Genomic DNA, 26,515 nt, shown 5'->3' on the forward strand with positions numbered 1-26,515 from the left:
GATCACATTATTATCACATGAACCACTGTGGCATCTACCTCTGCACCTGTGTGGCTTCTTTAAAAAAATGGTAACAACAGCAATAATAATATATCCCCCTGAAAAGGTTTGATCTTGCAAGAAGATTCAGGGCCAGGTGTGCCTGTGAGGACAAAAAAGCTTTGCCACTCTTTCCTTGTGGAAGGGCACCTAAGAGCTGAAGAGGTTTTAAGGTGTATCTTTCTCCAGCCCTTACTCAGAAGGACATTGCTTAGGTTGCTGCCACGTTGAAAGCATTTCCTCATGTGAGTCTAGGCAGGCGTGCGAGGGGCTGGGGGTCTGTGCTGTGCCTCCTGTGCAGCCCCACGTGCCATGCTGCACTTCTGCCTCAGCTTCTCTTAATTTTGTGGGACTAATTACTTCTTCTTGGCACTTTTGTCCTCTGACCAACTGCCACACTTGTGCAGAAAGAATTTTATCATGTTTCTATTAAGGCAAGTCAGCTAAAGCCAGTCCTACTGCCTGATGATCTACTCCAAACACTTTTGCACATTATCTCAATTTGTCAGAGTGGCTTCACCTTCACCTAAAGTCTTCATAATACAGTCTGGGAGGTGCAACAATATTTCAATTCAAACCATGCACACTTTGAAGCAGTGTTTTCTGCTTTTTCTGATGCAGATTTTAGTTGTCTTTTTTTCTCTTTTTATTCACTTTTATTATGCTGAAAACCAGACCATGGTCGCAATGTCAAAGGTAAAGTATATATCTAGACTGTACTTTCCAGTGTTTCAATCAGCCACACTTTCTGGCATGTTACTTTGCCTGCTGTATGAAATGTTCAAATGCAACATTCTCATGTTGACCTCTCTAGGGCTAGATGTATTACATAAATTATATTTGTTAAACATGCAGTTATTCCTGTAAGTCTTGTCTCAAAGCACTAACTACGACTCACTGGAAAAAGTGAAGGCATAGTTGAATAGACTTTTGACTTATGTTCAATTCACAAAAAGGAAGGGAGGGAGGTAGAACATATCATAGTTACTTAACTCAGTGCTGTTGTCCTTAAGCAGTCAAAACTTCTGTTGAAACTATCAGGAGTTTTACCTGTAAAAGAATGTGTGATTGAATGAGGATATTAGCAAATGATCCATTGTTACAAGGTGCTTAGTTTTCAGTTAACTCTCTCAAAAATTAAATAACTGATAATCAGGACCCTTGTGGAAGTATCTTCACTTATTCCTCTTTTGTCTCCTTAAAACTAGTTTCACGTTCCTGGATGGCAGGGGGTATGGTTTCAAGCTTCCTGTAGCATCAAAATATGCATGCATGAACTTCATTGCCAATTTCATGTTTAAATAATTTTAGTGCAATTACAAAACTGTTTCTTTTCACCAGCATTGAGCTACATGTTTTAGGAGCAATTTTCACATAATCCATAAATTACTTCCTCCACTTCTGAAGATTACTTACTAAAGTGTTCAGTTTAATTGCCATATTTGTATCTGTGGGAAAACTGGTTTGTGACTTCATGCATGATGCAAAAAGTGTGTGTACCTGGTAAAATCACTCTAAACTGCATGCAGTGCATGACCTAGATTCTGTAAAACAATTTGTGGACTGCAAAATCATTGCATTTGCTTGATGTGTATGTTGGCAAAATCTTGGGGGAAAAACATGTAGTTTCTGGCTGTACACTAACTTTTATAAGTGTATTTACTGCTGGTGAAAGATGATGAATTGGCAGCTCAGGAGAGTGAAATCATTTCTCAAAGCATTGTGTAAGCAAGAACGATGAAATCCTACCATAAAAATGGCGAGCTCAAACTTAACCTGAAAGATTCTGCTTTTTAGGCTAGGCAGAAGGAAGTCATTCTCCCTGCTTATTCAGTTCTCTGCCTCTCTGTTGAAACTGTCAATCAGAGTGCCAATTAGTATCAATTGTGATTGGGATTTGTCATGGCCCTCTTTTTCTGCTTCCTGCTATGACTATAGCAATGGTCCACTAGCTGTCAAGTATCAGATCAATTTCTGTCAGCCTGGGCTGTACTTAAGCTAATACTGTGTTTCAATCCATTACCATTGTCAATGAGGTGCATTATACCTTTCACCACTTTCTAAAGCAAAAGAAGGTGGGGGAAAAGAAGCAAGGTTTTATTCTCATGTGCAATGAACTTAAGCCTAATATCATGCTCTAGGGCATGATTATTAGGTAGTGAAAGAGAGAGTAATCCCCTTTGGAACGGAAGCGATAAAAGATGTAAATCCCAGAAACCAAAAGTTCAATGCAATTTAAGCATCTATAAAGTTACTAATAAAACAAAATCTTGCCTGCCATCTAATCACAGATTTGTCTAAGCTGTCTTAGTTTCCTCTTGCCTTTGAATTCCTAAGGTATCAAGAATCTTGTTAATCTGACAAATGGTTTCAAGTTGATATCCTGCTTATGTCTAAACTGATTCAATACTCAGAAACTCTTGCTAAAACAGGGAAGCAGGGCTGAAATACTGCAGTCTGACCACAGGTACAATAGCACTCACCAGCCAGATTAGTCACTTCATTGATTTGTGAGGAGATTGTGAGCCCTGATGTATTTTGAACACTAATTTTTAGTAGACTCATATAGATGATGTGAAACATAGATTCAGGTCCTACCTGGGCCAAAAGGCATTCAAGTATCACAATCCCTTGGCAGTGTCTTCAGTACCATCAGTACCAGGCTTTTTTTACCATTCCTTGCAGCTGAAAGGTAGTGCTTTCTTTCCTTTTCCAACGAAGCTGTTCCATAAATAAATAAATAAATAAATAAAAATAAACAACAACAACCAAAAAAAAAAAAAAAAAAAAAAAAAAAAAAAAAAAAACACAAAAACCCTAGGAGAAAAAGAAGGACCGTTTTGCCATTTAATGGTTGCAGAACTCAGGAACAAATTCTTTTTTGCACCCAAACTTTTAGTCTAGATCATCATGCCCTCCCTTGTCATCTTAAATTCTTTTCTACACTGTGGCAAAATTTGAAGTGGAGTAATAGAGATTTTCTATATGTGACCTAGATTAACATACAATTATCATGAGTTTAAGAGATAGATAACATGTATAAATCCTTGTAAGCTTCAAAAGAAAATTAAATGTCTGCTTCTTCAGCAAGCATTTGAAGCCAGGTGTGATGGAAAATCAGCCCTCACCTAAAGAATTTTGCCAAAAAAAGAAAGAAGTCAGCACAGCATAAAGCATTTACCCACAGACATCCCCAGGCAGCTGGTTGCTTTGAATTTCATTCATTCTCACATTGCAAATAAAATCAGCTGTTCCACTGTTGTCTTTGCAATTTACCCCGTAGGCCTAATCCTATCCCATCGACTGTTCCTGATTTAACATACACATTCTTGTTTTCCTCTCCGGAAGAAAAAAAGAAAACCTAGAAAAGAAGAAAAAATCATCACATTGTTGCCCTTAATAGAATTAAGGCAACCTTAAATAAGGTTCTTATGTGGATCTAAGAAATACCCTTCAATCCCACACTTTATGTACATTATTACTGACTGCAAGACCTGGATTTTTTCTTAAATACCTAAGTGGATTTAGGTCTCACTGTCTAAACATCTTTATAGTTGTTTTTTCCAGTATTGTTCTCAAAAGCAACTTTTCCTTGCAATGAATACTTTTGGCTTCCCAATGAACATTATGATGACAGTACAAAACAAGTATTCCGATCATTTATATTGCTTTCTTGTTCAAACAACTCTGTCCAGTAATGAAAAGAATAATTATAAAGGATATGTACCTCTTCAAGTATGGAAATTCTGTATTTTTTATCATGATGAACTAAAATAGCGTCAGAAGGTTATATATACTCTGTTAATGTTCTGCCTATGAGTATCCCTATAATTTCCAATATTTTATTCCAAAAATTGAAGAAACATATTTTGAGACTCTACTCAGTTTTCCAGCCTCTTTAACTATCATATGAGCATGAGCAAGGTAGGGATGTGATAATAGAAGTTTTGCTAATTCCAGACACTCATATAATCATGGGTCTGATTTCCACTCTTATAAACAAATGAGCATGTAGTCTTTATATTCAGCCAGAATTACAGGAACACACCAGCATTACCACTAACATGAAAACAAGTAAGGATAGATGCATTATGCAATTTGGAATCCGTCGACTATATAAAAAATATTGAGGGTTATATATAAAGGAAATATCATATTTAGAGCCAATATTAGATTTAAATCTTATGTAGCAATAGAGTTAATTTTAAAATGTAGATAGTTTTATTATTAACAATTAGTATACAGAAAAATAGTTTTTCTCACCCTTTTGACATATCCCACCTAAACATTAATGATAATGCATTTCTCTTCTTTTCCCAGATACTAAATGTGTGTTCCAATTTTTCAGGGCCTTTTAATCATATCAAGTCAAGTCTGTTGGGATCCACATCGGATTCGAATCTCAACAAATACAGTACAATCAACAAAATTCCTCAACTCACACTGAACTTTTCAGATATCAAAAGTGAAAAAAAATCTTCATCTCCTCCTTCTTCAGAGAAAGCAATTATTGCACCTAAGGTGAAAGACCGAACGCACAATGTAACAGAGAAGGTTACACAGGTAAGGTAATACACATTATTTTAGTTCCTTTTCATTTTTTTTTTCAGTGTATTTAATAGATTCTTACTCTTTTAATGAGTGGTTTGGCTATCTCCAAGATGATTTGAAGTCTTTAAAACATTATGTAAGTTACCTTCAATTCAGGTGCTTATGAGGTAGTCTACAACATTAGATGATGCTGCTAACAAACAAAAATTTTCAGTTCTCAATTTTTTAATGGGAAAAGAAATGTAGTATGCACCATGTGTCCCAAGAAGACCATTAATTTCAGTGATTCCCATAATTTATAAATGTTAGTTTCATTCTTCATAATTTTTTCTCAACATTATGAATTGCTGATTAGTGTAAGGCACAACATGACAACAAATGGTAGGTGATTGTGCCACTGTATCATAATTGCATCTCATAATTTCTGTTCAAGTTCTTTGGCTTTTCATAATGTTCTTGTGGGTATCTTTTCCATATCTCTGCATCCATAAGGCTCTGGACTGGATGTATGATATATATCGTGAACACGGCATACAACTGAAACAGAACTGAAAATAATTTAAAATAACGTGTTTCTTCACTCTAAGACAGATGAAGTGCCCTCTGAAGTCAACAGAACTTTTCAGCTTATTTCAGTATTATTACATTTGTGTTAGTCTTATATGGAGAGTGACTGGGACAGGCTAGCAATGTGGAACATACTGTAAACAAATTCCAAGAGATGAAAGTATCCCAAATAACTTTTGTAGGGTTAGTAAGCAGAGGGCTGGCCCTTAACTGCCCAGACAGACTGAAAGAGGTAAGAAGTGCCTTGTCGTAGGATGCAGATAGATATTCCATAAGTAGGATCTTGCCAAGAGTAGCTTTTGACTTAGAATCATAGAATGATAGAATTTAAAACCGTCAAGTCCAACCATCAACCCAGCACTGACAAATCCACCACTAAATCATGTCCCCATGTGCTGACCAGACTGCAGCTTCTCTACACTGGTGCTCTGCCAGACAGTGTCCATGCTCCTACTCCCTTTGACAGTTATAAAAAGGAATGTATTGTACACCCTCCTAGAGAAATCGAGATAAAAGTTCTATCGTTTCTATTTTGAGATCAGTTAGTGCCTAAAAAGTAATTGGATTTTTATCTTTCATATATTTTGTCTTTAATAGCCAGCTTGAATCTGCAACCATTGTCCTTTCTTCTGTGGTCATTTTGAAAGATATAATCTCTTCTGGATCCATTTTGATATATTTTAAATTATTCATAGTAGTTATATATAGAAATCTTTTCATAGATAATATGGCGGAAAGTCAAGTTACATAAAAAGGACTAATTTTTTTAAGTTATATAAGCAGAGGCAAGGTAGGTTTTTTGGGCTTTTTTTTTCCTTTGTTTTTGTGGGTTTTTTTTTAATTCTGACTGCCTAATTAGTGCCAGAGTTCTGAGTTTGGATGTACTAATGATGCTGTTGTGGTCAGAAGGGAAGGGAAAGGGGGAGGGGGGGGCAGATTTTTTTTTTTTTTAAATCTATGTCTATTTGCCAAATAATTTAGAATTTATGAAAAGTCCAGAGGGAATGGCATGGATTAGCTAATCTTTCCAGGAAAATTGATACCTCTTGAATTCAAAATTTAATTTGAAATGCTTTATAAAATCTTTACACTTCACAAAAGCCTTACAATTTAATTTGACATTGGTTTATGTCCTTTTCGAGAACAGTCTCAATCACCGTGCAGAGCACAATTTGCATAGCAAACTTTGATGCCATATCATTCATTATAATTGGAAATAGTTCCAGGCAGCTGCTGCTTTTTCTGTGATTGCATTCACTTATCAATGTTTTTAGTTGCTGTTGCATCCTAAATGCTAGAATTAGCTACAGGTAGAAACTCCTAGGAGGTATAAATAAATGTAGGTCTGTACTATTACAATGGTCAAGGATATAGTTGACTAGAGATCCATGAATTAGATTAGAAATAGATATTAAGAAGATTAAAGTGGCTAGTTTTAGTCTTGTTTATGCTTCTATTTCCAGTGATTTCAATGTATTTTGCAAGAGTCAGCTCTTTGATGCTTCTGCTTCATGTCTGACTGTAAATTCCTTTGTAAATCTTTTCCTAGGCCATAGATCCATTATGTATCTATCTGCAGAACAGTGCAAAAGTGAGCTTGGAAGACTTGAGCACAGTGTTGAGAATAGAATATGGTGGAAATGTTAGATGAGGTAGTTAAAATATGCACCTGCTGGCACAGTCTCTGATAAGGAAATCTGTCAAACAGCATCAAAAGTGGAGAGGGCAATATCAGTAAAAGAGTAAATTAGTACAAAACAGCCATGATAAGTTTAAAGGTCACCCTTAATCAAAGTTGTGACATTCTGAAACAGTCTTCTAATAAAAGAAGTTAGGGTAGGAATTCTAAGTGTTGCTAAAAAGAGACTGAAAAATGTAGTGAAGGGATACATAACATGCTTTTTTTTCTGGGATTGCAGGAATTGATGACGTGAAAGGCTTCTCTTAGCCACATATTGTACCATTCAGACATATATCCATCAATCTCTCTCTTTGTAGTCCTTATTTCCTGTCCCTTTCCTCAGTTTTGCTGAGAAATTTGATCTTGCTGTTATAATCTGACAATTCCACTACTGTGGCTCCTCATTGTGCAACTCAAAATATAGAGATATGGACTCTGGTGTGCACCACACAAAAATATCAGTGAGCTTCCCTGTTGGATCATGCAGCCTGGATTCTGTCTCATGTATCAATAATATCAAATCAAGTATCTGCATCACAGGATGCAACAAGTTCTTTCCAAAGACAGCAGTTGAATAACTTCTTTAATAACCACAAGCTGGAGATGTAAATAGGTTCTTGAAGAAAGTGAAACGGAAAGGATGGCACAAAGCTACCTTCAGAGGGGAGAGGAAGAATAATGAATAAACTAAATGAAAGAGTTATTGGCCGCTGTGTTTAGATGAAGTAAGGCACATTGAGAAAATATTTAAAGATGAGTAAGATCCTTTGGTAGAAAGATTTTAGTAGAATAAATGAGAAAATAGAAAGTAGAATAAAGTTTAGGAAATCATTTTAGAAGAGGAGATGCTGTGGGACAGTGGCTTCGAGAGAGAAATCTAGGTTATGTATTCTACTGCAAGAAATCTTCCAATACATTTTTTCTACTTAACAGGAGGGTTCAGGACATTATGTAGAGATGAGAATTGCCTTAAGATATAGCTTGCAGTGAAGTTCTGCACATGTGATGGTCATGAATAAGTAGATTCCCTGGTTACTTTGCCTGGATTTTCACCTGGGGCTTCACCAATCATAACTCCTTGTAAAATGCCAAGAAGCATAACATCTTCTGGACATTTGTTTCTGCATAACATTGACTTTTACTCAGAGAATTAGTCCAGGTGTAGCTGCCAGATGGCCCTGATTGATAAATTTGCATTGTTATATTCCAGGGCAGATATTTGTGGCATCTCCATTCCTTTGTAGAAAAAAGAAATTTTAAATGTTTTTAATTACAATTTCCAGAGGTTTTAATGTCACTCTCCTCTAGAAGAATCTCAACTTTACTTTTTCCATAATTTTTTTCTTTACACTCTTCGGTGCAATTTCTGCACTCTTTTGTACTGGCAGGTTCAGTTGGGGTCCTGACACTGATGGTTAGAAAGAGACAAGTCTTCCTAGAGGCACAAAAAGAAGACTTATTAAAGAAAGCAATAGGGCAAAAGTCTGACATCTGTCCCTTAACATTTTTTATGAATTCATAAAGGAGACTTCTGGTCTTGAAATTGCAGTGTGCAAAGACTAAACAGGAACTGATTTTATCTTTTGTTTAAATACCGATTTATTGTAATGCTTCTTCCACTTCCGGTTTCCACTGATGCATAGCTGCAAAGTTGTGAACTCTGTTGTAAGCAGACTCATGAAGACTAGAATAGTCAGTACCTTTATTTTAAAAGAAAAGAGAGAATTTCTGAATGCCCATAACTTAATACTGTCAACAAATAACTGTCCCAGTTAATAAAAGTCTAAATTAATGATCTCTTGATAGTGTTGTTTAAGAAAAACTGTTTTGTTGCTTTTGATCACTGCTGTTTGGAGTTCAATCGTCTTCTGAAATTCATCAGTCCGAAGGAATACTGAATGTGGTTGAAAGGCCCAATATGTATCTGTTGTTTATGATTTGTCTCAATAAATGACTTAGAGGCAGGTAAAATTCTGTAATCATTTAACTTCTTGTGATAATAGTTTTCAAAACAATCTCATTATCCACCCACCTCTAGGAAACATATATACACCCAAACTGTTCATATGACTGATGAAATGATAAATATATACCTTGACAGGCTACACAGAATATTGTGATCTGATTTGCAGACATGCTGAACACCCACAAATCTTCTGAAAATAGAGCTGCCAGTGAAGGGTAGCAGGGGGAGGGGGGGACAATGTATGAAGTGATATACCTTGTAGTTTCACTGCATGTTTTTGTAATCTGGCCAGGCTCTATTTAGCTCCCCAAAAGATTAAAAAATAAGTAACAATATCCTCCCAAGGCCAATAATGCTGTTGTTATAAAAAGAACTCTTATATGATCATGACTTCAAACTGACCTTCAGGTTTTCAGGCTAAAAGAAGACTACCAGCATCTAGGACAGAGAGGGGCAATATAAGACCTAAAAATAAACTAAATTATTGATCTATACGTTTTCAGCGGTCTGATTCAGCTGACAAACTGTGCTGTTTACATCCTGCAATAACTCACATACACACAACATTTCAAGGGTGTTCATTTTGCATTCTTCATGATTTAGAAAATTCTCAATAATGAGGAAGCAATTTTTATGCCTTCCTATTACACAGCAAGATATACATATAATAGTGAAATTAGGGGGTAAGCAGGGCCAACAGTTCCTAGTTAATGTATGGAAAATTTAAATTTACTCTGAAGTCAGAATTTTCTTTTCCCTGTTATTTGTGAATTGACACAGTTTATACAGGAATCATTCCCTTTCTTTGCAACAATACTTAGCACCCTCATGCAATAAAATTTCATCTTTTATTGTCATTACATAATTGGGCTTCGTAATTACTCTACATGTAATTAGAGAAATAGTATAAATGCGTGTAATTTCATTGTCATTTAGAAGGTGTGACACTCTGTTAAACAAAGAAAAGCAAAGAAACCATGGTGAAAACTAGTAAAAGTACTTCGGTCCCAGTGTGGCCATTAAAACCTGTGCCAAGGTGTCACCACAACTGGAAAGTAGTATCTTTTTCACCAGAGCAAATAGCTATTCCAAGTGCATGGAAGCATAAAATAAAACCCACTGTTTTGACCAGTTCCGGAAGAAATCATACTATTTTCATTATAATAATTTGCTGTTGCACCACGTTATAAAAATAAGATTCACAACAATTGTGAAAGAAAATATTCCTTCATTACAGTAGAGCCTCTTCTTTTTGTGACAGCTGAATAGGTTCAGGCATCTGAACTGCTGCAGTGTTTTGAGAAGATTTCACAACATATGGTAGAAATGGAGCAGTCGGAAAGCCCAGCTGCTTTGCAGCATGTAACCTGGATGCATCCTTAATTAGTCCATGTCCTTCCCCCAAGATCTACTCTTCTGAAAAGGGAATTACCTGATTTTGCTGAGTTGGGAAAAAGTATCCACTATCTTCTATGATTTACAGTTTTGAGTAAACAATGTTTTGTGTGAACTCCTTGTTCTTGCTGTCTTAATGCTAACATGGAATTAAGTATATGACCTTTGTTAATATTAGATCATTTGCCAAAGCAACATTCCTCTTCTAATGCTATGAAGCAGGAGAAAAAAAACTTTCAGACTGCATTGTAATTTGTTCTGATAATAAGGAGTTGGGTGAAAGAACTAATACTCTGCAAAACAAGCAAGCTTATTGAAACCAAGATGCTGGCAGCATTTAGGCAAGCGTCATTTCTCTGGTCTAGAGCTATAAACACCCGAACTCCCACTTCATGGTGGATTGACCTTGGCAGTTGCTTAACTTGGTAGGTTACTCTGCTGAAACCAACAGTTTTGACACCCTCCAGAATAGTGTCACCATGAACTGCAAGTCAAGCCCCACAAAGATCCAAAGAGCTGTGAGATCCTCTGATGCATTTGGCATGCACAATCTGGAATAATAGCTTTCACACATGCAGTTAGAGTTGCCTTAAAACAGCTATGAAGGGAGTCATAGGCCCTCCTTCAGGTTACCTTAGAACCGTGCAAAAATGTAGTGTGGAAGAGACCTCTAGAGGCCATCTAACCCAACCACCTACACAAAACAGCGCAGCTGCAAAGTTAGATCAGGGTCCGGTGGTTACCATGTTAACTCAGGACAGTTTCTATCTTTAGGAGAGCATAAGTATCTGTTTTCCCAGAGATAGATAGCAATAGCAGCTGACGTGGGGAAAGAGGAAGGGAAGACAGCAGAATGCTGAGGATCTCATGGGTCAGAAAAAGCTGCCATTTTTCAAGAACACTGCTGGTGTAGCCAACATTCAGGACAACCTCTTAGAAAGAGGCACTCCTGGGTTGTAGTTCCAGAGTAATTTGACTGTTACTCATCTTACATAAATGACCATCTGTTAAAAAAGCCACAAAAATAACCCTGGGCACGATGGACTCAGACTCAGGACTCCCTCCCTCTCTAAGTGCCCTTACCCTCAAATGGTCTGAATTCTGAACTCTGCTGTAGTGCCAGGCACTTCATATGTACATACTGTAGGGCCGATGTTGGATCTAGCTACAAAATGCTATAACCTGGACAGGCAATGATTAGCATTTATCTGAAAGTATATAGTCACACGTATTAAGAGTCATTTTCCTCAGGAAAAAAAATAGTGTGGTAAGCTAAGAATTTAAATTATTTTATTTTTTAATGTAATACTAGGTAGTACATACACTTTTGTGGGTAATCTAATGATCAGTTTTTTCAAGAAAATTTGTACTCTCCCACACCTCATTAATGAAAGAAATTGATGAATAAACTAAGTTTTAAAGAGCAGAAAGTTCCTGCAATTTGTTGGCAGTATGATGGTGATTATAAAGCAGTTATGTTCTAACACTAATTATAAATGAGGTCCTTAAGCATATAAACAAGAAATAGCAATGACGTTATTTTTCTTTTGGCTTGGGCAGGGGGGAGGAAAAAAGCATGTGGATTAGTTGTTTTTGATGTACTGGCAGCTGAAGAAAATATTTTCTAGTTAGGGTTTGATAGGGTTTAGCATTTTTTTCAAAGTAGTAGAAATAGTAGGAAAAAGCAAAGACCATTAACCCCAGTCAGCATAGTTGTTGTTTGATGAATTCTGAATGCCCTCAGAATTAATAAGCCGAATGAGAAGGTCACTTTTCTCATCTATTACCTGCCATGTGTTAAAACTTGGATAATGCTTTCAGCTTGTAACTGGTAACAGGATCAATAGAGAAGGGCAAACCCAGAATAGTTCAGTTAATGCTTTTACCAAAAAAAAAAAAAAAAAAAAAAAAGAAAAAAGAGGGAGAGAGAGAAAAGGTGGGGGGAGGGGCCAGAGAATGGAGGAACACTCCTTAAATTATATTGAGATATTAACAAAATCACAGTAGGGGAAAAATCAGGGATCAGGTGTATGTATCCAAAATCAAAGATTCACTGAATTCCAAATATTATGTCTGTGAAATAGATATACTTAATAGATAGTTATAGTTTAAAAATCTGGGAAAATGTATTTTCAAACCATTTATTGAGCTTTATGGGTGGTATTAATGTTACTGAATATAAAATGAATGAGCATAGCAGAAAAAAATCTCTAGAAAGTATTTGTTAAAAGTGGCTAGTTCAGGCTATCTGTTACGAACCAGTTTAAACACAGAAGAATGAGGGAAACTAAGCTTCTGTGAATAACACAGATCAGACCCAGACAGGTTTGACATATACCCAAAAAAGTGATTAAAACCAGACAAGATGTTGGCGCCATAGAAAAATTAGTATATTTTATTTAGTAGTAAAAGAGGCAAAGAGAGAGAGAGAGAGAGAGAGGAGGGGAGAAAGACAGAAAGAGAGAAAGACAGAAAGACAGATAAAATTGTGCATGGGGGTGGGGGGATGGGGATGGAGTGACAGAGGTTAGGTGGAAACGTATCACCCTTCCCAGAATCCCAACCATGTCTCCTTGTCTCCCTCCATTTCGTCTTGGTGGTGAGAGTCCCGCCCCTGCTGCCTCTGCTCTGCCGAAAGGTATAGAATCTGACTGTTGAGTGTACTACTGCTAATAAATGAGAAACACTTATTAAATGGGAAGAAAAGTTCTTCATTTCACAGCTTTCCATTTTTTTCTATTCTAAGTATCCATCTTCTTTGAAAAATGTTCTACTTTCTAAATGAATTCTATTAATTATGAAGAAACCTTTCTTTTGAGGCAGAAGAACTGCTGTAGAATATGGGCTCACATTTGTACCAATTTGTTCTGTTCAAGGAAGTTTAGTTTCACTGGGTTTGTAGGTGAGTTACAAATGGAATACTATAACCAAAAGAGAATAGCATCTTTTGCTGCAGCTTAGTCTGTAATGATGTTAGTTGCTGGGTTTGGAATTGAGCAAAACATCAGGGCCGGTTGCTTATGGACATTTTGCAGAACTTGTTAGAGGTCAGCTAATTTATTTTGACTAAATTTGTTAGGATAGGATGCAGACTGTAGCCTCCTTACAGGCTTTGAAAAAAAGCTTGAAGAATAAGTTTTGTCTAGGATAGTTATTTCCAGATATATTGTGCTGTCTGTTTTATCACTTCTTTACACCCACAATATCCAGTAAGGAAAGGAAACTGCAGTTTGCACAGTGTGATAAATTAGTCAATATATCTAGAAAACAATGAACATTAAGGCTTCCAGGCTGCTATTCTAGGCATTTTTTCCCCACTGGATTGAGCTTTCAGTGCCTGCAGTAGCACCAAAAAGATTCCCTTGTCTTCCTGGTTGTCACAGTTTAACCCCAGTTGGAGACTATCATACAGCAGCTGCTCAGGTCCTTCCTGCACCCTCGGTGGGATGGAGGGGAAAATCAGGAGTGATAATAATACTAAAGAAATTGTAAGCAAAAGGAGGGAGAAAGAGAAAAAGGGAGAGACAGAGACACAGGGAAAGAAGACCCAAGAAAAACAAGCGATACAGTACAATTGCTCACTGCCTGCTGACTGATGCCAAACGCATTCCCAAGCCATGATAAGTCTGTCTTCCTGGTAATCGCCCTCAGTTTATGGTCTGGGCATGACATTCTGTGCTATGGACTATCCATTTGGCCCAGCGGGGTCAGCTCTCCTGGCCATGCTTCCTCCCAGCTTTTTGTGCACCTGCTCACTGACAGAGCCTGGGAAACTGAAAAGTCCATGACTTAGGATAAACATCACTTAGCAACCAACACATCAGTGTGCTGTCAACATTATTCCCATACTAAATCCAAAACAGAGCACTGTGTCAGCTACTAAGAAGAAAATTAACTCTCTCGTAGCCAGAATCAAGACATTGGTTAAATCCTTAAATAAAACTTCATGTTCTCTCCTAATCATGAGCTTCATTTTGCATAACACAGGTGAGGTAGAGCTTCTCAAGGACTTACTTTTGTCTCACTGATTCTGTGCTATTTTTGTTTTGTTATTGTTTCTGTTGGGATGCCAGAGTATTTAGTGAAGAATCATCATAAAGATCATATCATGTCTTGCTACAGTTCCCCAAAACTAAAATAAGTTATTTCATTGCAAAACAATAGAAGTGTCTAATGTAAGATCCAGCTACTGGCTGAGCAAAGGCAAGTTTGTCTGCCCACTTCTTCATGGTCACAAAATCTACCTTTTTCTATCCCTAACCAGAATAAATTGAATGGGTGGCCCCAGAAATCTGGATCATGCTATTATAGGTTGGTTTTACAAATGAAATGTAATTTGTTTCATCAGATTGTCTGAATCTATGTATGCAATCTGTTCCATTTACCCTTGCCAAATGGCTTTTCGGTTAAAATATTGATGGCCAAACTTTATAGAAGTTTAGGTAATGCACTTCACTTTTCTAAATGTGTGTCAAGAGAGGAACTTGGGCAACCTGGGCAGAATGCTAAGACTAAATATCTCCTCTCAATGAACAAAGTTGGGATGTGCTCATTAGGCGCAAACAAGGAGAGCCACAGGGAAGATAGTAATTTCTAAAGCTTTTCTCCCTACCAGAACTGTTTCAATTGCAGTTCATACATTTTTAAACACTATGGGGTCTAATTACAAAATGTAGATTTTCTAGCAACTAAAGTTTTCTTATTCTGCATATTATGAAAAAAATACCATGAAACTGAAAGTTAAACCTAAATATTAAGATATACATTAGAATCTTTTCTTCCTTTCTACTGTACTCCTGATAGTTATGTCAGTAAGTACTGTAATCATAGAACCAAACTGTGAATGTAGCTACTTCATTATCACTCCATTCCCTTCAGAAATTCTTGTAGCTATTATGCTTTTCTTTATCTGATCAGTCTTTAACAGCTAGCAAACGAGTCAAAATGAATAAAATGAAAAACACTTTTTTCATAAATATTGTAAGGAGGATGAGATAACATCTACAAGCACAAAATCTGCTTGTTTTATCGTCATGTTATGAACAGATGATAGAAAAAAAATTTGATTACTAAAAACCACACAATAATTTAGGCCTTGTAAAAATTTGACCATTGATATTTTGTTTTCAAACATATAAAGGCTCCTCAGCAACTTAGTTTTGCCAGAAGAGCAATGAATAAGTCAGAAACTCACTAGAATGTTGAAGGATAGCATTTGCTGTCTTTTGAAATAGTATCTCACAGTGAATTTTAAATAAGAGGGTTACACAACTTTTAATGCATATTCTGTCATTAGCTTTTGCTGATAATAGAAGCCAATATCTTCCTTGCAAATACCTCTTTAATAATCTGTATGTCCCTAATTTAAGTTTAAAGATCAGTAAAGTGCTCTTAGTAAATCTGTGTGCTTCTAAGTGTTTCTCTGACAATACTTTATCCACCAATGTGAAAGTAATTGTATACTGACTGGCAGGAGAAGGGCCCTGAGGTTATATACATTATATACAATTTCTTAATATTTTCATGGAAAATGAACTATAAAAATACCTCCTCCCTTTTGATATCTAACTTAATAAAAATAAATTATAGGTTGGAGATATTAGATATATTCAATTTTGGTGAAAGTGTCTTGTTTGATGGTAATACCCAATAAATATTATTTCCCTGAAACCTTAACAATTTTACTTAACAAATAGGAGAAAAAGGCTGCTCTACTGTTATAATCATGGTACATGCATAAATTTCTTTAACCATTTGAAGATTTTGGGTTGCTGTGTATGTAAATATGTTTAGCTGAATAAGATTTGTATAATTATTTGATAACTTTATGAAAGCTCATAATTTCATGGCCTCAGCAAGGCACTTAGCACTTCCAGGAAATCCCATTGCTTTCAAACAAGCTTCATGTAGTGACAGATTGATATCTAGAACAAAAAAATTAAAATATACTCAGATAAGATTTGAATTTTCAGGTTCTGCCACTAGTAACAAAATTCTGTTTCAATATCTACCTGAATTACACTTGGTGAACATGTAGAGGTAGTTTAAAAAAAAATCCAAAACAAACAAACAAAAGAAAAACCTTCTATATAAGACCTCATTATTTTATTACAAACTGTTCCACAGGGAATGTTTTAGTATTCAGCATTATATACAAATAGTCATAATACATGATTTTAAAGCCTTTAACAAAGACAAAAGGAAAAGAAGGCAATTATTATTAACATTCCCCACCATTAGTATTTCAGAAGATGTTCTTCAGTAGTTGTCCTTTGAAAGACATGTAAAAATATCTTTTACATGTAAAAATACCTTTTACATGTAAAAATACCTTGTAATACTGATACATGAAAGCCTTATATAATGCTGTGTTTGCACCAAATCAAGAGCATTTCAGCTTTCTTTCAGTACTGGTGTTATCTTCTTAGTTGTTCATGTCTGCATAAGGAAGACAATTATCAAGATGACTGAAATATGGAAGTCCATTATAGTCTTTTGGGGAATTAGATAATGCCTAACATCAGAGGGACAATGTTAATTTAAATTCCATTTGTTCATTAACACTCGTGTAATATTTATTTTCACTTCGGTTTAGATTCGGAAGTCTCCTTAGGAGGTCCAGTCTGTAGATGTCTCATGGTAATGGTATGAATAGGGAGGAAAAGGAAAGAGATGTACTTGCTAGTTGTAGCTTGGCAGCTTTAACAGAACTAATACACAGGAGAAAAGACAGACAGGAGAGTAACTTCAAGAGAAGACAGTTCCATAAAATCTATTAAAATAATTTTAAAGCTGAAGCAATACTGCCTCATTTTGAGTGCACTATCATTCAGATTTAAGGTCAGGGCAATGAGAGTCAATTGCAAGAATATGGCTTTAGCTTACAAGTCTGATTCATGTTTCTCATTTGTTTTCCTTTCCAAGTTTTTCCTGTCCAATTCTGTTATTAATCTTGTTGATAAAGATCTGAAAATTTGTTCAAAACTACCTGTTAAAAGGAAGACATTTTATTGTGTATTTGAATTAGATTTAAAGAGGCAGATGTTCCAAATTCCTTCCCTTTTTTGCACCAGCAACCATAATGTTTACACTACAATTATCCTGATTCAGTTTCTTCTTTACATTTTCACATAATCTCATATTCTGGTGTTTGGTGAACTCATTTATACAATGAGTTTCTTAAATCATTATTCATAGTAGATACTCAAGTCTAGCAGCATATGAGGAGCTAGATTTGCTTCTAGATTTGTTTCTAGATTTGCTATATCCTTCCTGGCTAAAGGAGTGATCATCCACTCTGTTATCCTAGCATTGGACTACTACTGGCGCAAGTGCAGCAACACATTGGCAAAATACTATTTTTCCAAGTCATATAGTATTTCCTAGAAATAAATATTTCAACATTGTATTTGAACAGGTACCATCTTCCATAGTTTTATGCAAGATGTTTTATGGATGAGATAAATGTTTATTTTAAAGTTCCCAAAGTAATTTGGGACTATATTTATACTTTGAACTTTATTAAATGTTTATGAAATTCTCTTAACATGAGAGGTGCTGTGCAGTAGCTAACCTCATTTGTACAGGATTTACTTTAATTCATCTGTTGCAAAAGCAGCAGTGACAAAACACTATTTAGTACTGAATATAACTACACCATTTAAATATACATACACTTCATATGAGGCACACTTGGTCATGAGACATAGCAGAGTACTATTTAATTTATTCAGGTTGGCAACCATCAAACGTGCACATCTACTCTTCACACAGTTATCTGTATCCATCTACCTTAAAACTGTTGGGTTTTGCTCAAGTCCTTATACCTCTTTTGATATTTTGTCGCCTGTATACATGGCTCTTTGTTCAAATTTTCTGTATGTGCTCTACTTCTGTCTGAGATGAAAGGTGTTACCTGGATTGTGAATGTATTCCATATTCTTTGTATGAGTGTACATTAGTCACCTATCTGCTATTTGGAAATATACAGCACAAAAAATATTGTGACTTCTTAGCAGAAGTGAAAAAGATCCAATATTTTCTGAATAACTGGCATATTGCATTTGGCCCATGCAATTGCAATATGTTCATGGGATGAGTTCAGTGCTTCTTGAAAGCATCAGACATGGTTCCTGGCTCTTTTCCATGATCATGTGCTTTACATAGCTCTATAGTCACTTGAGCCTTGGTGCAGCATGTAACAACCCTGCCCTACACATGCTCACATGAAGAGGTAGAATAACCAAGAAACCATACTGTTAATCCATGCAATGGTTTGACAGAAATATTTATTTAACAATTCATGGTGGCATTAATCATTTATTATTTCTGCTCTGATTAATTCATATACTATTATGCTTCTTTGTTTCTAGGTCTTTTTTTTTTACTGGGTGCATTTGCATTCTTTAATAAATGTAGAGTGAAAATGCCTCTGAACAAAATTTATGAATATACATGTGATAGCAGTTTCTCAGAGTCTCTTGAAACCACAGATTGAATAGTAGAATCATAGAATGATAGAATGGTGTGGGCTGGAAGAGACCTTAAAGATTATCTCATTCCAATCTCTCTGCCATGGACAGGGCTACCTTCCACTACTCCAGGTTGCTCAGGCCCCAGCCTGGATACTGGCTTTGAATACTCACGGGGATGAAACATCCACAGCTTTTCTGAGCAGCCTGTTCCAGCGGCTCACCACCTTCACAGTAAAGAATACTTCCTAACATCTAATCTAAACCTGTCTTCTGTTACTTTAAAACCATTCCTCCTTGCCCTCTTGCATAAAGCCTCTCTGACTTTCTTGTAAGCTCTCTTAGGTATGGGAAGGTGCTATAAGTTCTCCTTACAGCCTTCCCTTCTCCATGCCGAGCAACCCTAACTCAGTCTGTCTTCGTAAGAGAGATGCTCCAGCCCCCTCCACATCTTTGTGGCCTCCCCTGGCCTTGCTCCAACAGGACCATGCCCATCTCATCCAGGGGGCCCCACAGCCGGATGCAGCACTCCAGGTGGGGTCTCATGAGAGTTGAATAGAGGGACAAAATTACCTCCCTCGACCTGCGAGTCACACTTTTGGTGCAGAAGAGGAAAAATATTGGTGTAAATTAATTTTAAAAAATAAAAATAATCAACTAAATTTAGAGAAGTAAGAATTGTGGGAACCTATTGCTGTTTCAAAGCAGCTTTTATGAAAGTTTTCTGCTCATTATCTTTTAGGATACTTTCAATTGTAAATATTTTTCTCATTACTTGACAGAAATTAGAAAGATTAAACAACAGCTTTGCCTAAGATCACTGAGAAACTCAGTAACAGACACCAGAGTAAATTCCCAGATCATCCAGAATTTCGTATAACTTTTTGCCTACACATTCTATTTTATAAATGAACCTGTACAGGGAAGAAGGCTCAAATACTGTTTCTGCATGTGATGCTGCAAAGCATACACCAGGAGTTCCCTACACAATCCAGTTACCCAGTGGAGCATATGGCCAATGTATTGCAAAGCACCTCAACCTAGTTTGGCTCTTTGAACCTTCATCAAAAAACACTAGGCAAAACAAGATATTTTAAACACAACACAGGGCAGAAATTATACCTGGCATGAGGCAGGTTTTTCAAGGGAAAAGATGATAGAACTGCTCCAAAAAAGATTGCACCATGAACAGCATAATGCAGTGAAAAGTGATAAGGGTTACTGAAATCTTTGTGGTTTTTAATTAACTGTCACATGATAGTCCCCCTGGTAAACCTCTGGTACATACAATTTCCTCTCTTGCTTAACAGAACAGCAGTCAATAAATTTTCATTATCCTTAAATATATTTTCTTTCAGTTTCCATGAACTACTGTTATTTTTGAGGACCTGAAAGCTACCAAACAGTGCAGAAAAAAAATCATAAACTGTGTTAATTTATGACAGTTCTTGGTTCTCACTCCATATCCTTCTGGGTATCTGATTGCAGCCCTTTTATAATAAATGCCACCTTGAAGTTGTGATATTAGGAAGGGAGTGCATGACCCTAAAAAGCGTTGAAGGTGTTCACCAGCCCTGTTTTTGTGAAACAATTCAAACAAGATTCACAGAATCAAAAATGAGTTTGAATGAAATCTTCTAATTTGCAGCAGTGCTGCTTCAACAGTGAATGAGATAAACAGGAACACAGAAAAGTTGAATTTTATATCAGAGTTCTTTACTCAAAGCCAAAATGTAGTTTAAAATAAATAAAACTTATTTTACCTTGAAATGTTCTCATTTTAAGAAGATTGAATCTTATCATCTAATACTGCTTGTAAGGCATGCCAGTTATAAATACATTCCTGCTTTCCCCAGGAAAGCCAGAGTGAGGTGGTATTTAATCAAGATTGGATAGTCCTAATTTTTCTTAAGAGAAACCAATGCAGCTGGTATGAATTTTTCTGCTTAGCATTATAGTCTTCTTTTTAGTGAGATGCAAGGAAGCTTGGCTTTTTCACTGTCTTGTCCCAAGGTTCAAGGATATATTAACACTGCAATACTTCAGTCTTGTTCTAATCACATTTCTTTCTCTTAAAAACATTTCATTCCCTAAGCTACCTCTTTTACAATCCAAAGTTTGAGTTTTACTGTCCAGAAGAGGTAAGTTAATACATTTTCTTTTTACTAACAGTGAACTTGATGACATCTTTTTTAAGTGGAAATATTAAAAGTCTTCTGAGTGGATTTCTAAGTAGACTGAATTCTTCCATCTCCCCAAGATGGCCGAAATTGGCCAATGTCAGTACCCAAGTTTTGCAAGGATGTTAGGAAACAAGGAAAAGGAGAAATTCATCTCATATTCAATCAGTCTTTATTTAAACTGTCAACATAGAACTAAATAATGTGTTTTGTCTTTTTTGTTTGTGTGCAACAGGGATTTTTTTTATTTGACAAATGAAGTCACATCTTTCTAGAGATACAACAAATAAAATAGTTATATGACTGTTTGTTTTCATTTCTTATTGCATGGGAGTAAGCAATGTAGAAATGTAAAGTTCTATATAACATTATGAATATGAAACTCACAACTGTCAGTTCAGCCTCTCCTGTGTTGTGTGTCTGAGAAACTGTTACCAAAAAAGTTGGATGCATTTCTGCTATGATCACTTTCACGCTGCTGTTCCCTCATTTTGTCCAACTGTTTGGGTTTTTTAAGTCCAGTTTTGCACAACTCAGTTTAAACCAATTTAGAAATAAATGTAACTAAAATTAGATTAGGAGTCAGATTTCAGGGGAATTAGTCTAACTGACATCAAGTGTTGCTCTAAAATGAAGCACAGTGTCTCTAGAATTTTCAAGCAACAGAGAGAAACGTGAAATAAGCTTTACTGTCCTTGTTGCCTAATCCATTTTCTTCATTGTCTGAAAATCCAGCAGGAGAACAGTGATATAAATTTTAAAACAGCAGTTCACTTGGCACATATACTCACTGTTCTCAAATACTAAGAAAACATTTCTTGTCAACTCATCAGGTGGGGGACTAAAAATATTAAGACTGCTTAAGAGACCAAGCAATGCTTCAGCTTGCTGTCAGCTAATGTGTAATGTTTTAATGTGCATAAAAAAATAGCCAGCACCATTAGTTAAGTGCAAGTCTTAGTAACAGTACAAAAAATTGATGAACAGCCTCTACCACCAGCTCAGCACAGTGGTTAGTGGGTGCTTGAAGCTAACGTGTATTCTTTTGGATGACTTAATCACTTCTTTCTTCAAGTTCAAAGAGGAGTGGTTATTAACCCTCATGTTCTGGCAATATTTTCAGAGTAGAATTTGACTGAATAAGATTAGTGCTACTTAGACAACTAAGGATAGGATCTAAGATTTTTGCAACAGTTTCTGTCAGAAATTTAAACAAAGAAGAGTGTGGTGACCCTTAGAATTTCATAAGATCATGTTTGAGGAGGATGGATTCCCTCAGTCTTGAACAAGTTGCAATCTCAAGTCCCAATGTACTAACTGTAAAAAGAAAGCCAATATAAGCAGACAATATCACTGAAAGGTATATCCTCTTCCAGCTATCATTTCATTTGAGTAGAATTATTCATTTTAATAGCTTTTGAAATAACTAATTTTTTAAAATAGAATTGTTTTTAAATAGGAGGAGAATAAGGAATAAGCAGAAGTAACTGGTAGAAAAAGGTAGAAAAATATTCATGAACATGAATATTGCCCAAATGGGTAATAACTGAAGGTTGTCACCATCTGATGCTTGTTCACTGGTCTGTGTAAAATGAAGTGGTGTTCTGAGTCCCATAGGATTTGGAGATCATTTGCAGTACAGAAGGCAATAATTAGCATCATTGTTGACAATCCAAAACACTGAATAGAGACAAAATATAATTTACCTTTTTTATCCTTGAAGGTTTTGTTCCTTCATGTCAGAGTTCGGTCAGACTGAAAGAGCAGCCAAAGGAAATTTGTTTTATCTGGTGCACACACAATGATTGCTCTTTGCAACAAAGCAAACATTTCAGCTTCCAGAGCCAGCAAATTAGCAGTGCTTACAAATATAATCCTACCAAAAAAAATTGAAATCCAACTTAGGTAACACCAGCAGATAACAAATCCATACTTTTAAAGGATTAATAGGCTTTAGGCATTGACAAAAGTAGAAGTGGAGCAAAAGGCAATAGCCCTGTGGTATCCTTTGTTACAGCTTTAGCTGAACTAGAACTATAGCCACAGTGAAATGCGTCTATGCATGAAAGTTTTTCACACTACAAAATTCAAAGTGTAGATAGCTGTCAAGGACTCTAACGGATCTTTCTCTAACTTTTTTGTTTATTTTTGGTTTCCTACACTTTCTAATGAGAGTAAACTTGCATTCTTTTGTAGGGAATGTAAGCCAATGATAATAGATTTGTTTTGGGAGCAAAACACTACATCAATGCAAGAAAAGTCATGCACTGGCCATGAGTAGGCTGGCAAGGTTATCATATGGTGGATAAATGAATTTGATGACATGCTTAATGATACAGATTTTATGGATATAAGATATGCCTCAATGTTTGCTATAGGGGACAAGAATCATCCTACTGTACAAAATTGTCAATGAATTTATTGGACCTGGCAGACATCATGAATTTCACAGAAAGTTAGTTTGCCAAAACACTAAGCAATTGAAGCTTAATCCTCAAAACTACAATGAAGTACTTTTTGTCCTGTGTATGCTATGTTTACTGGAAGTTGGAGCAGATACACTGTCTGATTATTGATGTGGTATACTTCTTATTCTAGGTCCTATCCTTAGGGGCTGATGTTCTACCAGAATATAAACTACAGACACCTCGCATCAACAAGTTTACTATATTGCACTATAGTCCTTTCAAAGCCGTCTGGGACTGGCTCATTTTGTTGCTGGTCATATACACCGCCATATTCACCCCTTACTCTGCTGCTTTCCTTCTGAATGACAGTGAGGATCGGAAGAGGAGAGAGTGTGGATATTCCTGCAGCCCACTGAATGTTGTAGATTTAATTGTGGATATTATGTTTATCATTGACATTCTAATAAACTTCAGAACAACATATGTAAACCAGAATGAAGAAGTGGTAAGCGATCCAGCAAAAATAGCAATTCACTACTTCAAAGGCTGGTTCCTAATTGACATGGTTGCTGCAATACCTTTTGACCTGCTGATTTTTGGCTCTGGCTCTGAAGAGGTAAGCTTAAATGAATAAGAAATTTTAAATCTTAATTTATTACTTCACAATGGTATTCTGTGTATCTTAAAGGTTTTTTGCTTGTCATTTAATAGGCTGCTTAGTATGTCCATCCCATCTTTTAAAGTTAAACTACAATCTTCCTTCTTAGAATAATGTACAATATTGGCTTCTATTGATAAGAGAAAACATTGAATGTTTCAGCTATTATTTTTCATTTATACCATATTTGATGCTTTCTTTAGAAATAATATATTGTGTATGATGACTTTGTCAAATGATTTTATTTAAGAACTGCTGCTTTGATTTGTTCCTTACTTTTTAAAAACTGCTCACATTGCATATAAGTGCTGTGTTGGCATTGCATCATTATAATAATTTTCCTCTGTTCTAAATGTTTAGATCAGACATTTACTGAGCAGAAAACAGATTAGTTGCAGCATAAACTATACTAGTTATCAAAGAGATTTGGCTGTTTTCAATTTTATCAGGAATGTAGACTATCAAAAGAAGGAAAAAGAGATTACCTTGACAGGCACGATCTATCTACACAATAGAGTAAAAAACTGTTCAATATATGCATCCAAAACTGGCCCAAAGGTATAGAAAATATATGCTATATTCTAGATTCCTGACCCAGTTCTTCGAAGTAATTTTATTTAATTTAAGAAGGGATAAAATCATAGTATTTTTTTTCTAAAAAGTAGAGAATCGGGTTTGATTTTTTTGTGATGCACAGAATGCATAAGTTTGGTTTTTTGTTGGGTTTTTTTTTAAAGCAGCAAACCAAGCAAAAGATAAATGAAAAGTCTAGAGAAACATGAGATAAAACCATGCATTAAAAATAAATGTTATTAAGGAAAGCATTAAGAAGAGACAGAGTAATATAAGGACAGAGGGAACGTAGTAATAGTTCTCTTACCAGAAGAGAACTTTTTTATTCAGAAGGTGACTAAAAAGCCCAGAGATTTAAGAGACAATCTGATCATCTTTTGCATTCATTATCTGTGGCAGATGCCCATCTTTCTGCAGATAACTTTTTCTGTGGTTTTGAAAGCACAGACGTGAAAGACAAACATTTGCATAATGACATGACTTCTAACTCAGAGTACAACATTCCCCTTCAGGCATGGTCTGCATCCCTTTCTGATCATTGATCACTTGTCATTGCCAAAAATTATTTTCAGTGATTAGAAGTGTGGAACATAAAGGATTACAACAGGGATCAATTCCAAAGTTCATTGAAGGAGTGCCCCTGAACATCATTCTTCCACACCTCCCCTGTTAAAGATGCTCTTAAGAATAAAGTTTCAGGTGCTAAAGGCATGCTAAAGGGATAACTTTAATATAAAATAAAGTTACAGATTACAGTAAAAAACAAGTGCATTCTTGCAGATGAGTAGAAAAAAATAAAAATGTGGAAGTTGAAACAGAAATTGTTGGACCATGCAATGATTTTTCACTATTATAGGTATAAATAAATTGATTCTTTATTCCCTCGAAATCTAGTAATTGGCCAGTTTCTCTGCCTGGAAAAACTGGTTTGTTTTTCTAAGCAGCAATGATGCTATATAGATTATGTTCCATTCACCATGCAATCATACCTCCTCTCATTCATGATATTGGATATGTCAATCACTTTCCAAGCTGCTACTTAGTGCAGTTTGTCTTCCTACATTGCTAAGTATAATATTTCACCAATGATCCCTTTTTTCATAGTTTAGCAAGAAGAGGCAAATATAAAAATGACAGAATGGAGCATTTTCCATTTAATAGAATTTTTTCAGCCATAAGGGTTATCTTTTTTATGAAATGGCTCTTTTTTGTTATCTAAAGATTCTTCAGAGAAGATCCCCAGTGAAAAATTGTATTGAATCGTCTTTTTATTAAACAACATAAGGCCTAAAGAGAGCTCCATGTGTGCTCATGCAGCTTTAAAGCACTTTGATATCAAATGGAGCGTTGAAAGGGCAGGAGATAATAATCCAAATACCACATACGGCACTATCCAAATGCTTCTATTTGAGACGTACTTTTTCAACCATAAGAAAGCAAGAGTCAGACCGTTAACTTTCCAATTTCTAAAATAGGGAAATAATTTAATTTTAAATTATTTTTTTCTGCTTAATAAGATCAAAATGATGATGTCTGGTAGTAAATAACTCTCTTTTTTGTGTGTGTGTTTTAAGAGTTAGGTGGCTTCCTTGATATTTGGGAAGATAAAAGTAATTAGTAGATGGAGAGGAAAAAAGAGAAATGAAAAGATTCTGATGTGATTATTCAACTATTCTTGAACTTGTAGTCCAGCAGATAGGTATGATGAAAACAGAGAAGCAAGCTTCCAGAGAAGAGAGCAGCATTTATCAGATTGCTATTTGCAGACATTTATTGTTGGCCCCAGATGGGGTAAGGTAACTGATAGAGTAGGACCCTGCCTCCTTGGGTGTTGTTCTGATCAAAGCATTTCATCACACCAACAAAATTGCATTACAGGGGACGTAGTCCTGAAACCAAGAACTTCTGTCCCTGGCCAAGGGACACATGGGAGGTGTACTGTTACTATGTGAAGAGTACATCTAATGCTGAGAAGTGGGCAGCATATAAGGCACATCAAAACCCAGAGACCATCCTTTTCACCTCT

General features: G+C 35.9%; 1 protein-coding gene across 2 annotated transcripts in view; it reads left to right on the forward strand.

Annotated features, from left to right (window-relative positions):
- Nucleotides 1-26,515, forward strand: part of KCNH7 (potassium voltage-gated channel subfamily H member 7) — a 211,235-nt gene that overhangs the window by 143,234 nt on the left and 41,486 nt on the right. The window contains exons 5-7 of one of the 2 annotated variants that reach the window (XM_066190046.1): nt 1,248-1,271; nt 4,388-4,602; nt 23,449-23,874. In XM_066190046.1, coding sequence (XP_066046143.1) covers nt 1,248-1,271; nt 4,388-4,602; nt 23,449-23,874 — 665 coding nt within the window. The remainder of the gene's footprint in view (nt 1-1,247; nt 1,272-4,387; nt 4,603-23,448; nt 23,875-26,515) is intronic. The other variant, XM_066190047.1, reaches the window with a different exon arrangement.

This window comes from Chamaea fasciata, unplaced genomic scaffold, assembly GCF_029207755.1.
Source record: "Chamaea fasciata isolate MVZ Bird 193981 ecotype frontalis unplaced genomic scaffold, bChaFas1.0.hap1 SCAF_8, whole genome shotgun sequence".
Classification (NCBI taxonomy): domain Eukaryota; kingdom Metazoa; phylum Chordata; class Aves; order Passeriformes; family Sylviidae; genus Chamaea; species Chamaea fasciata.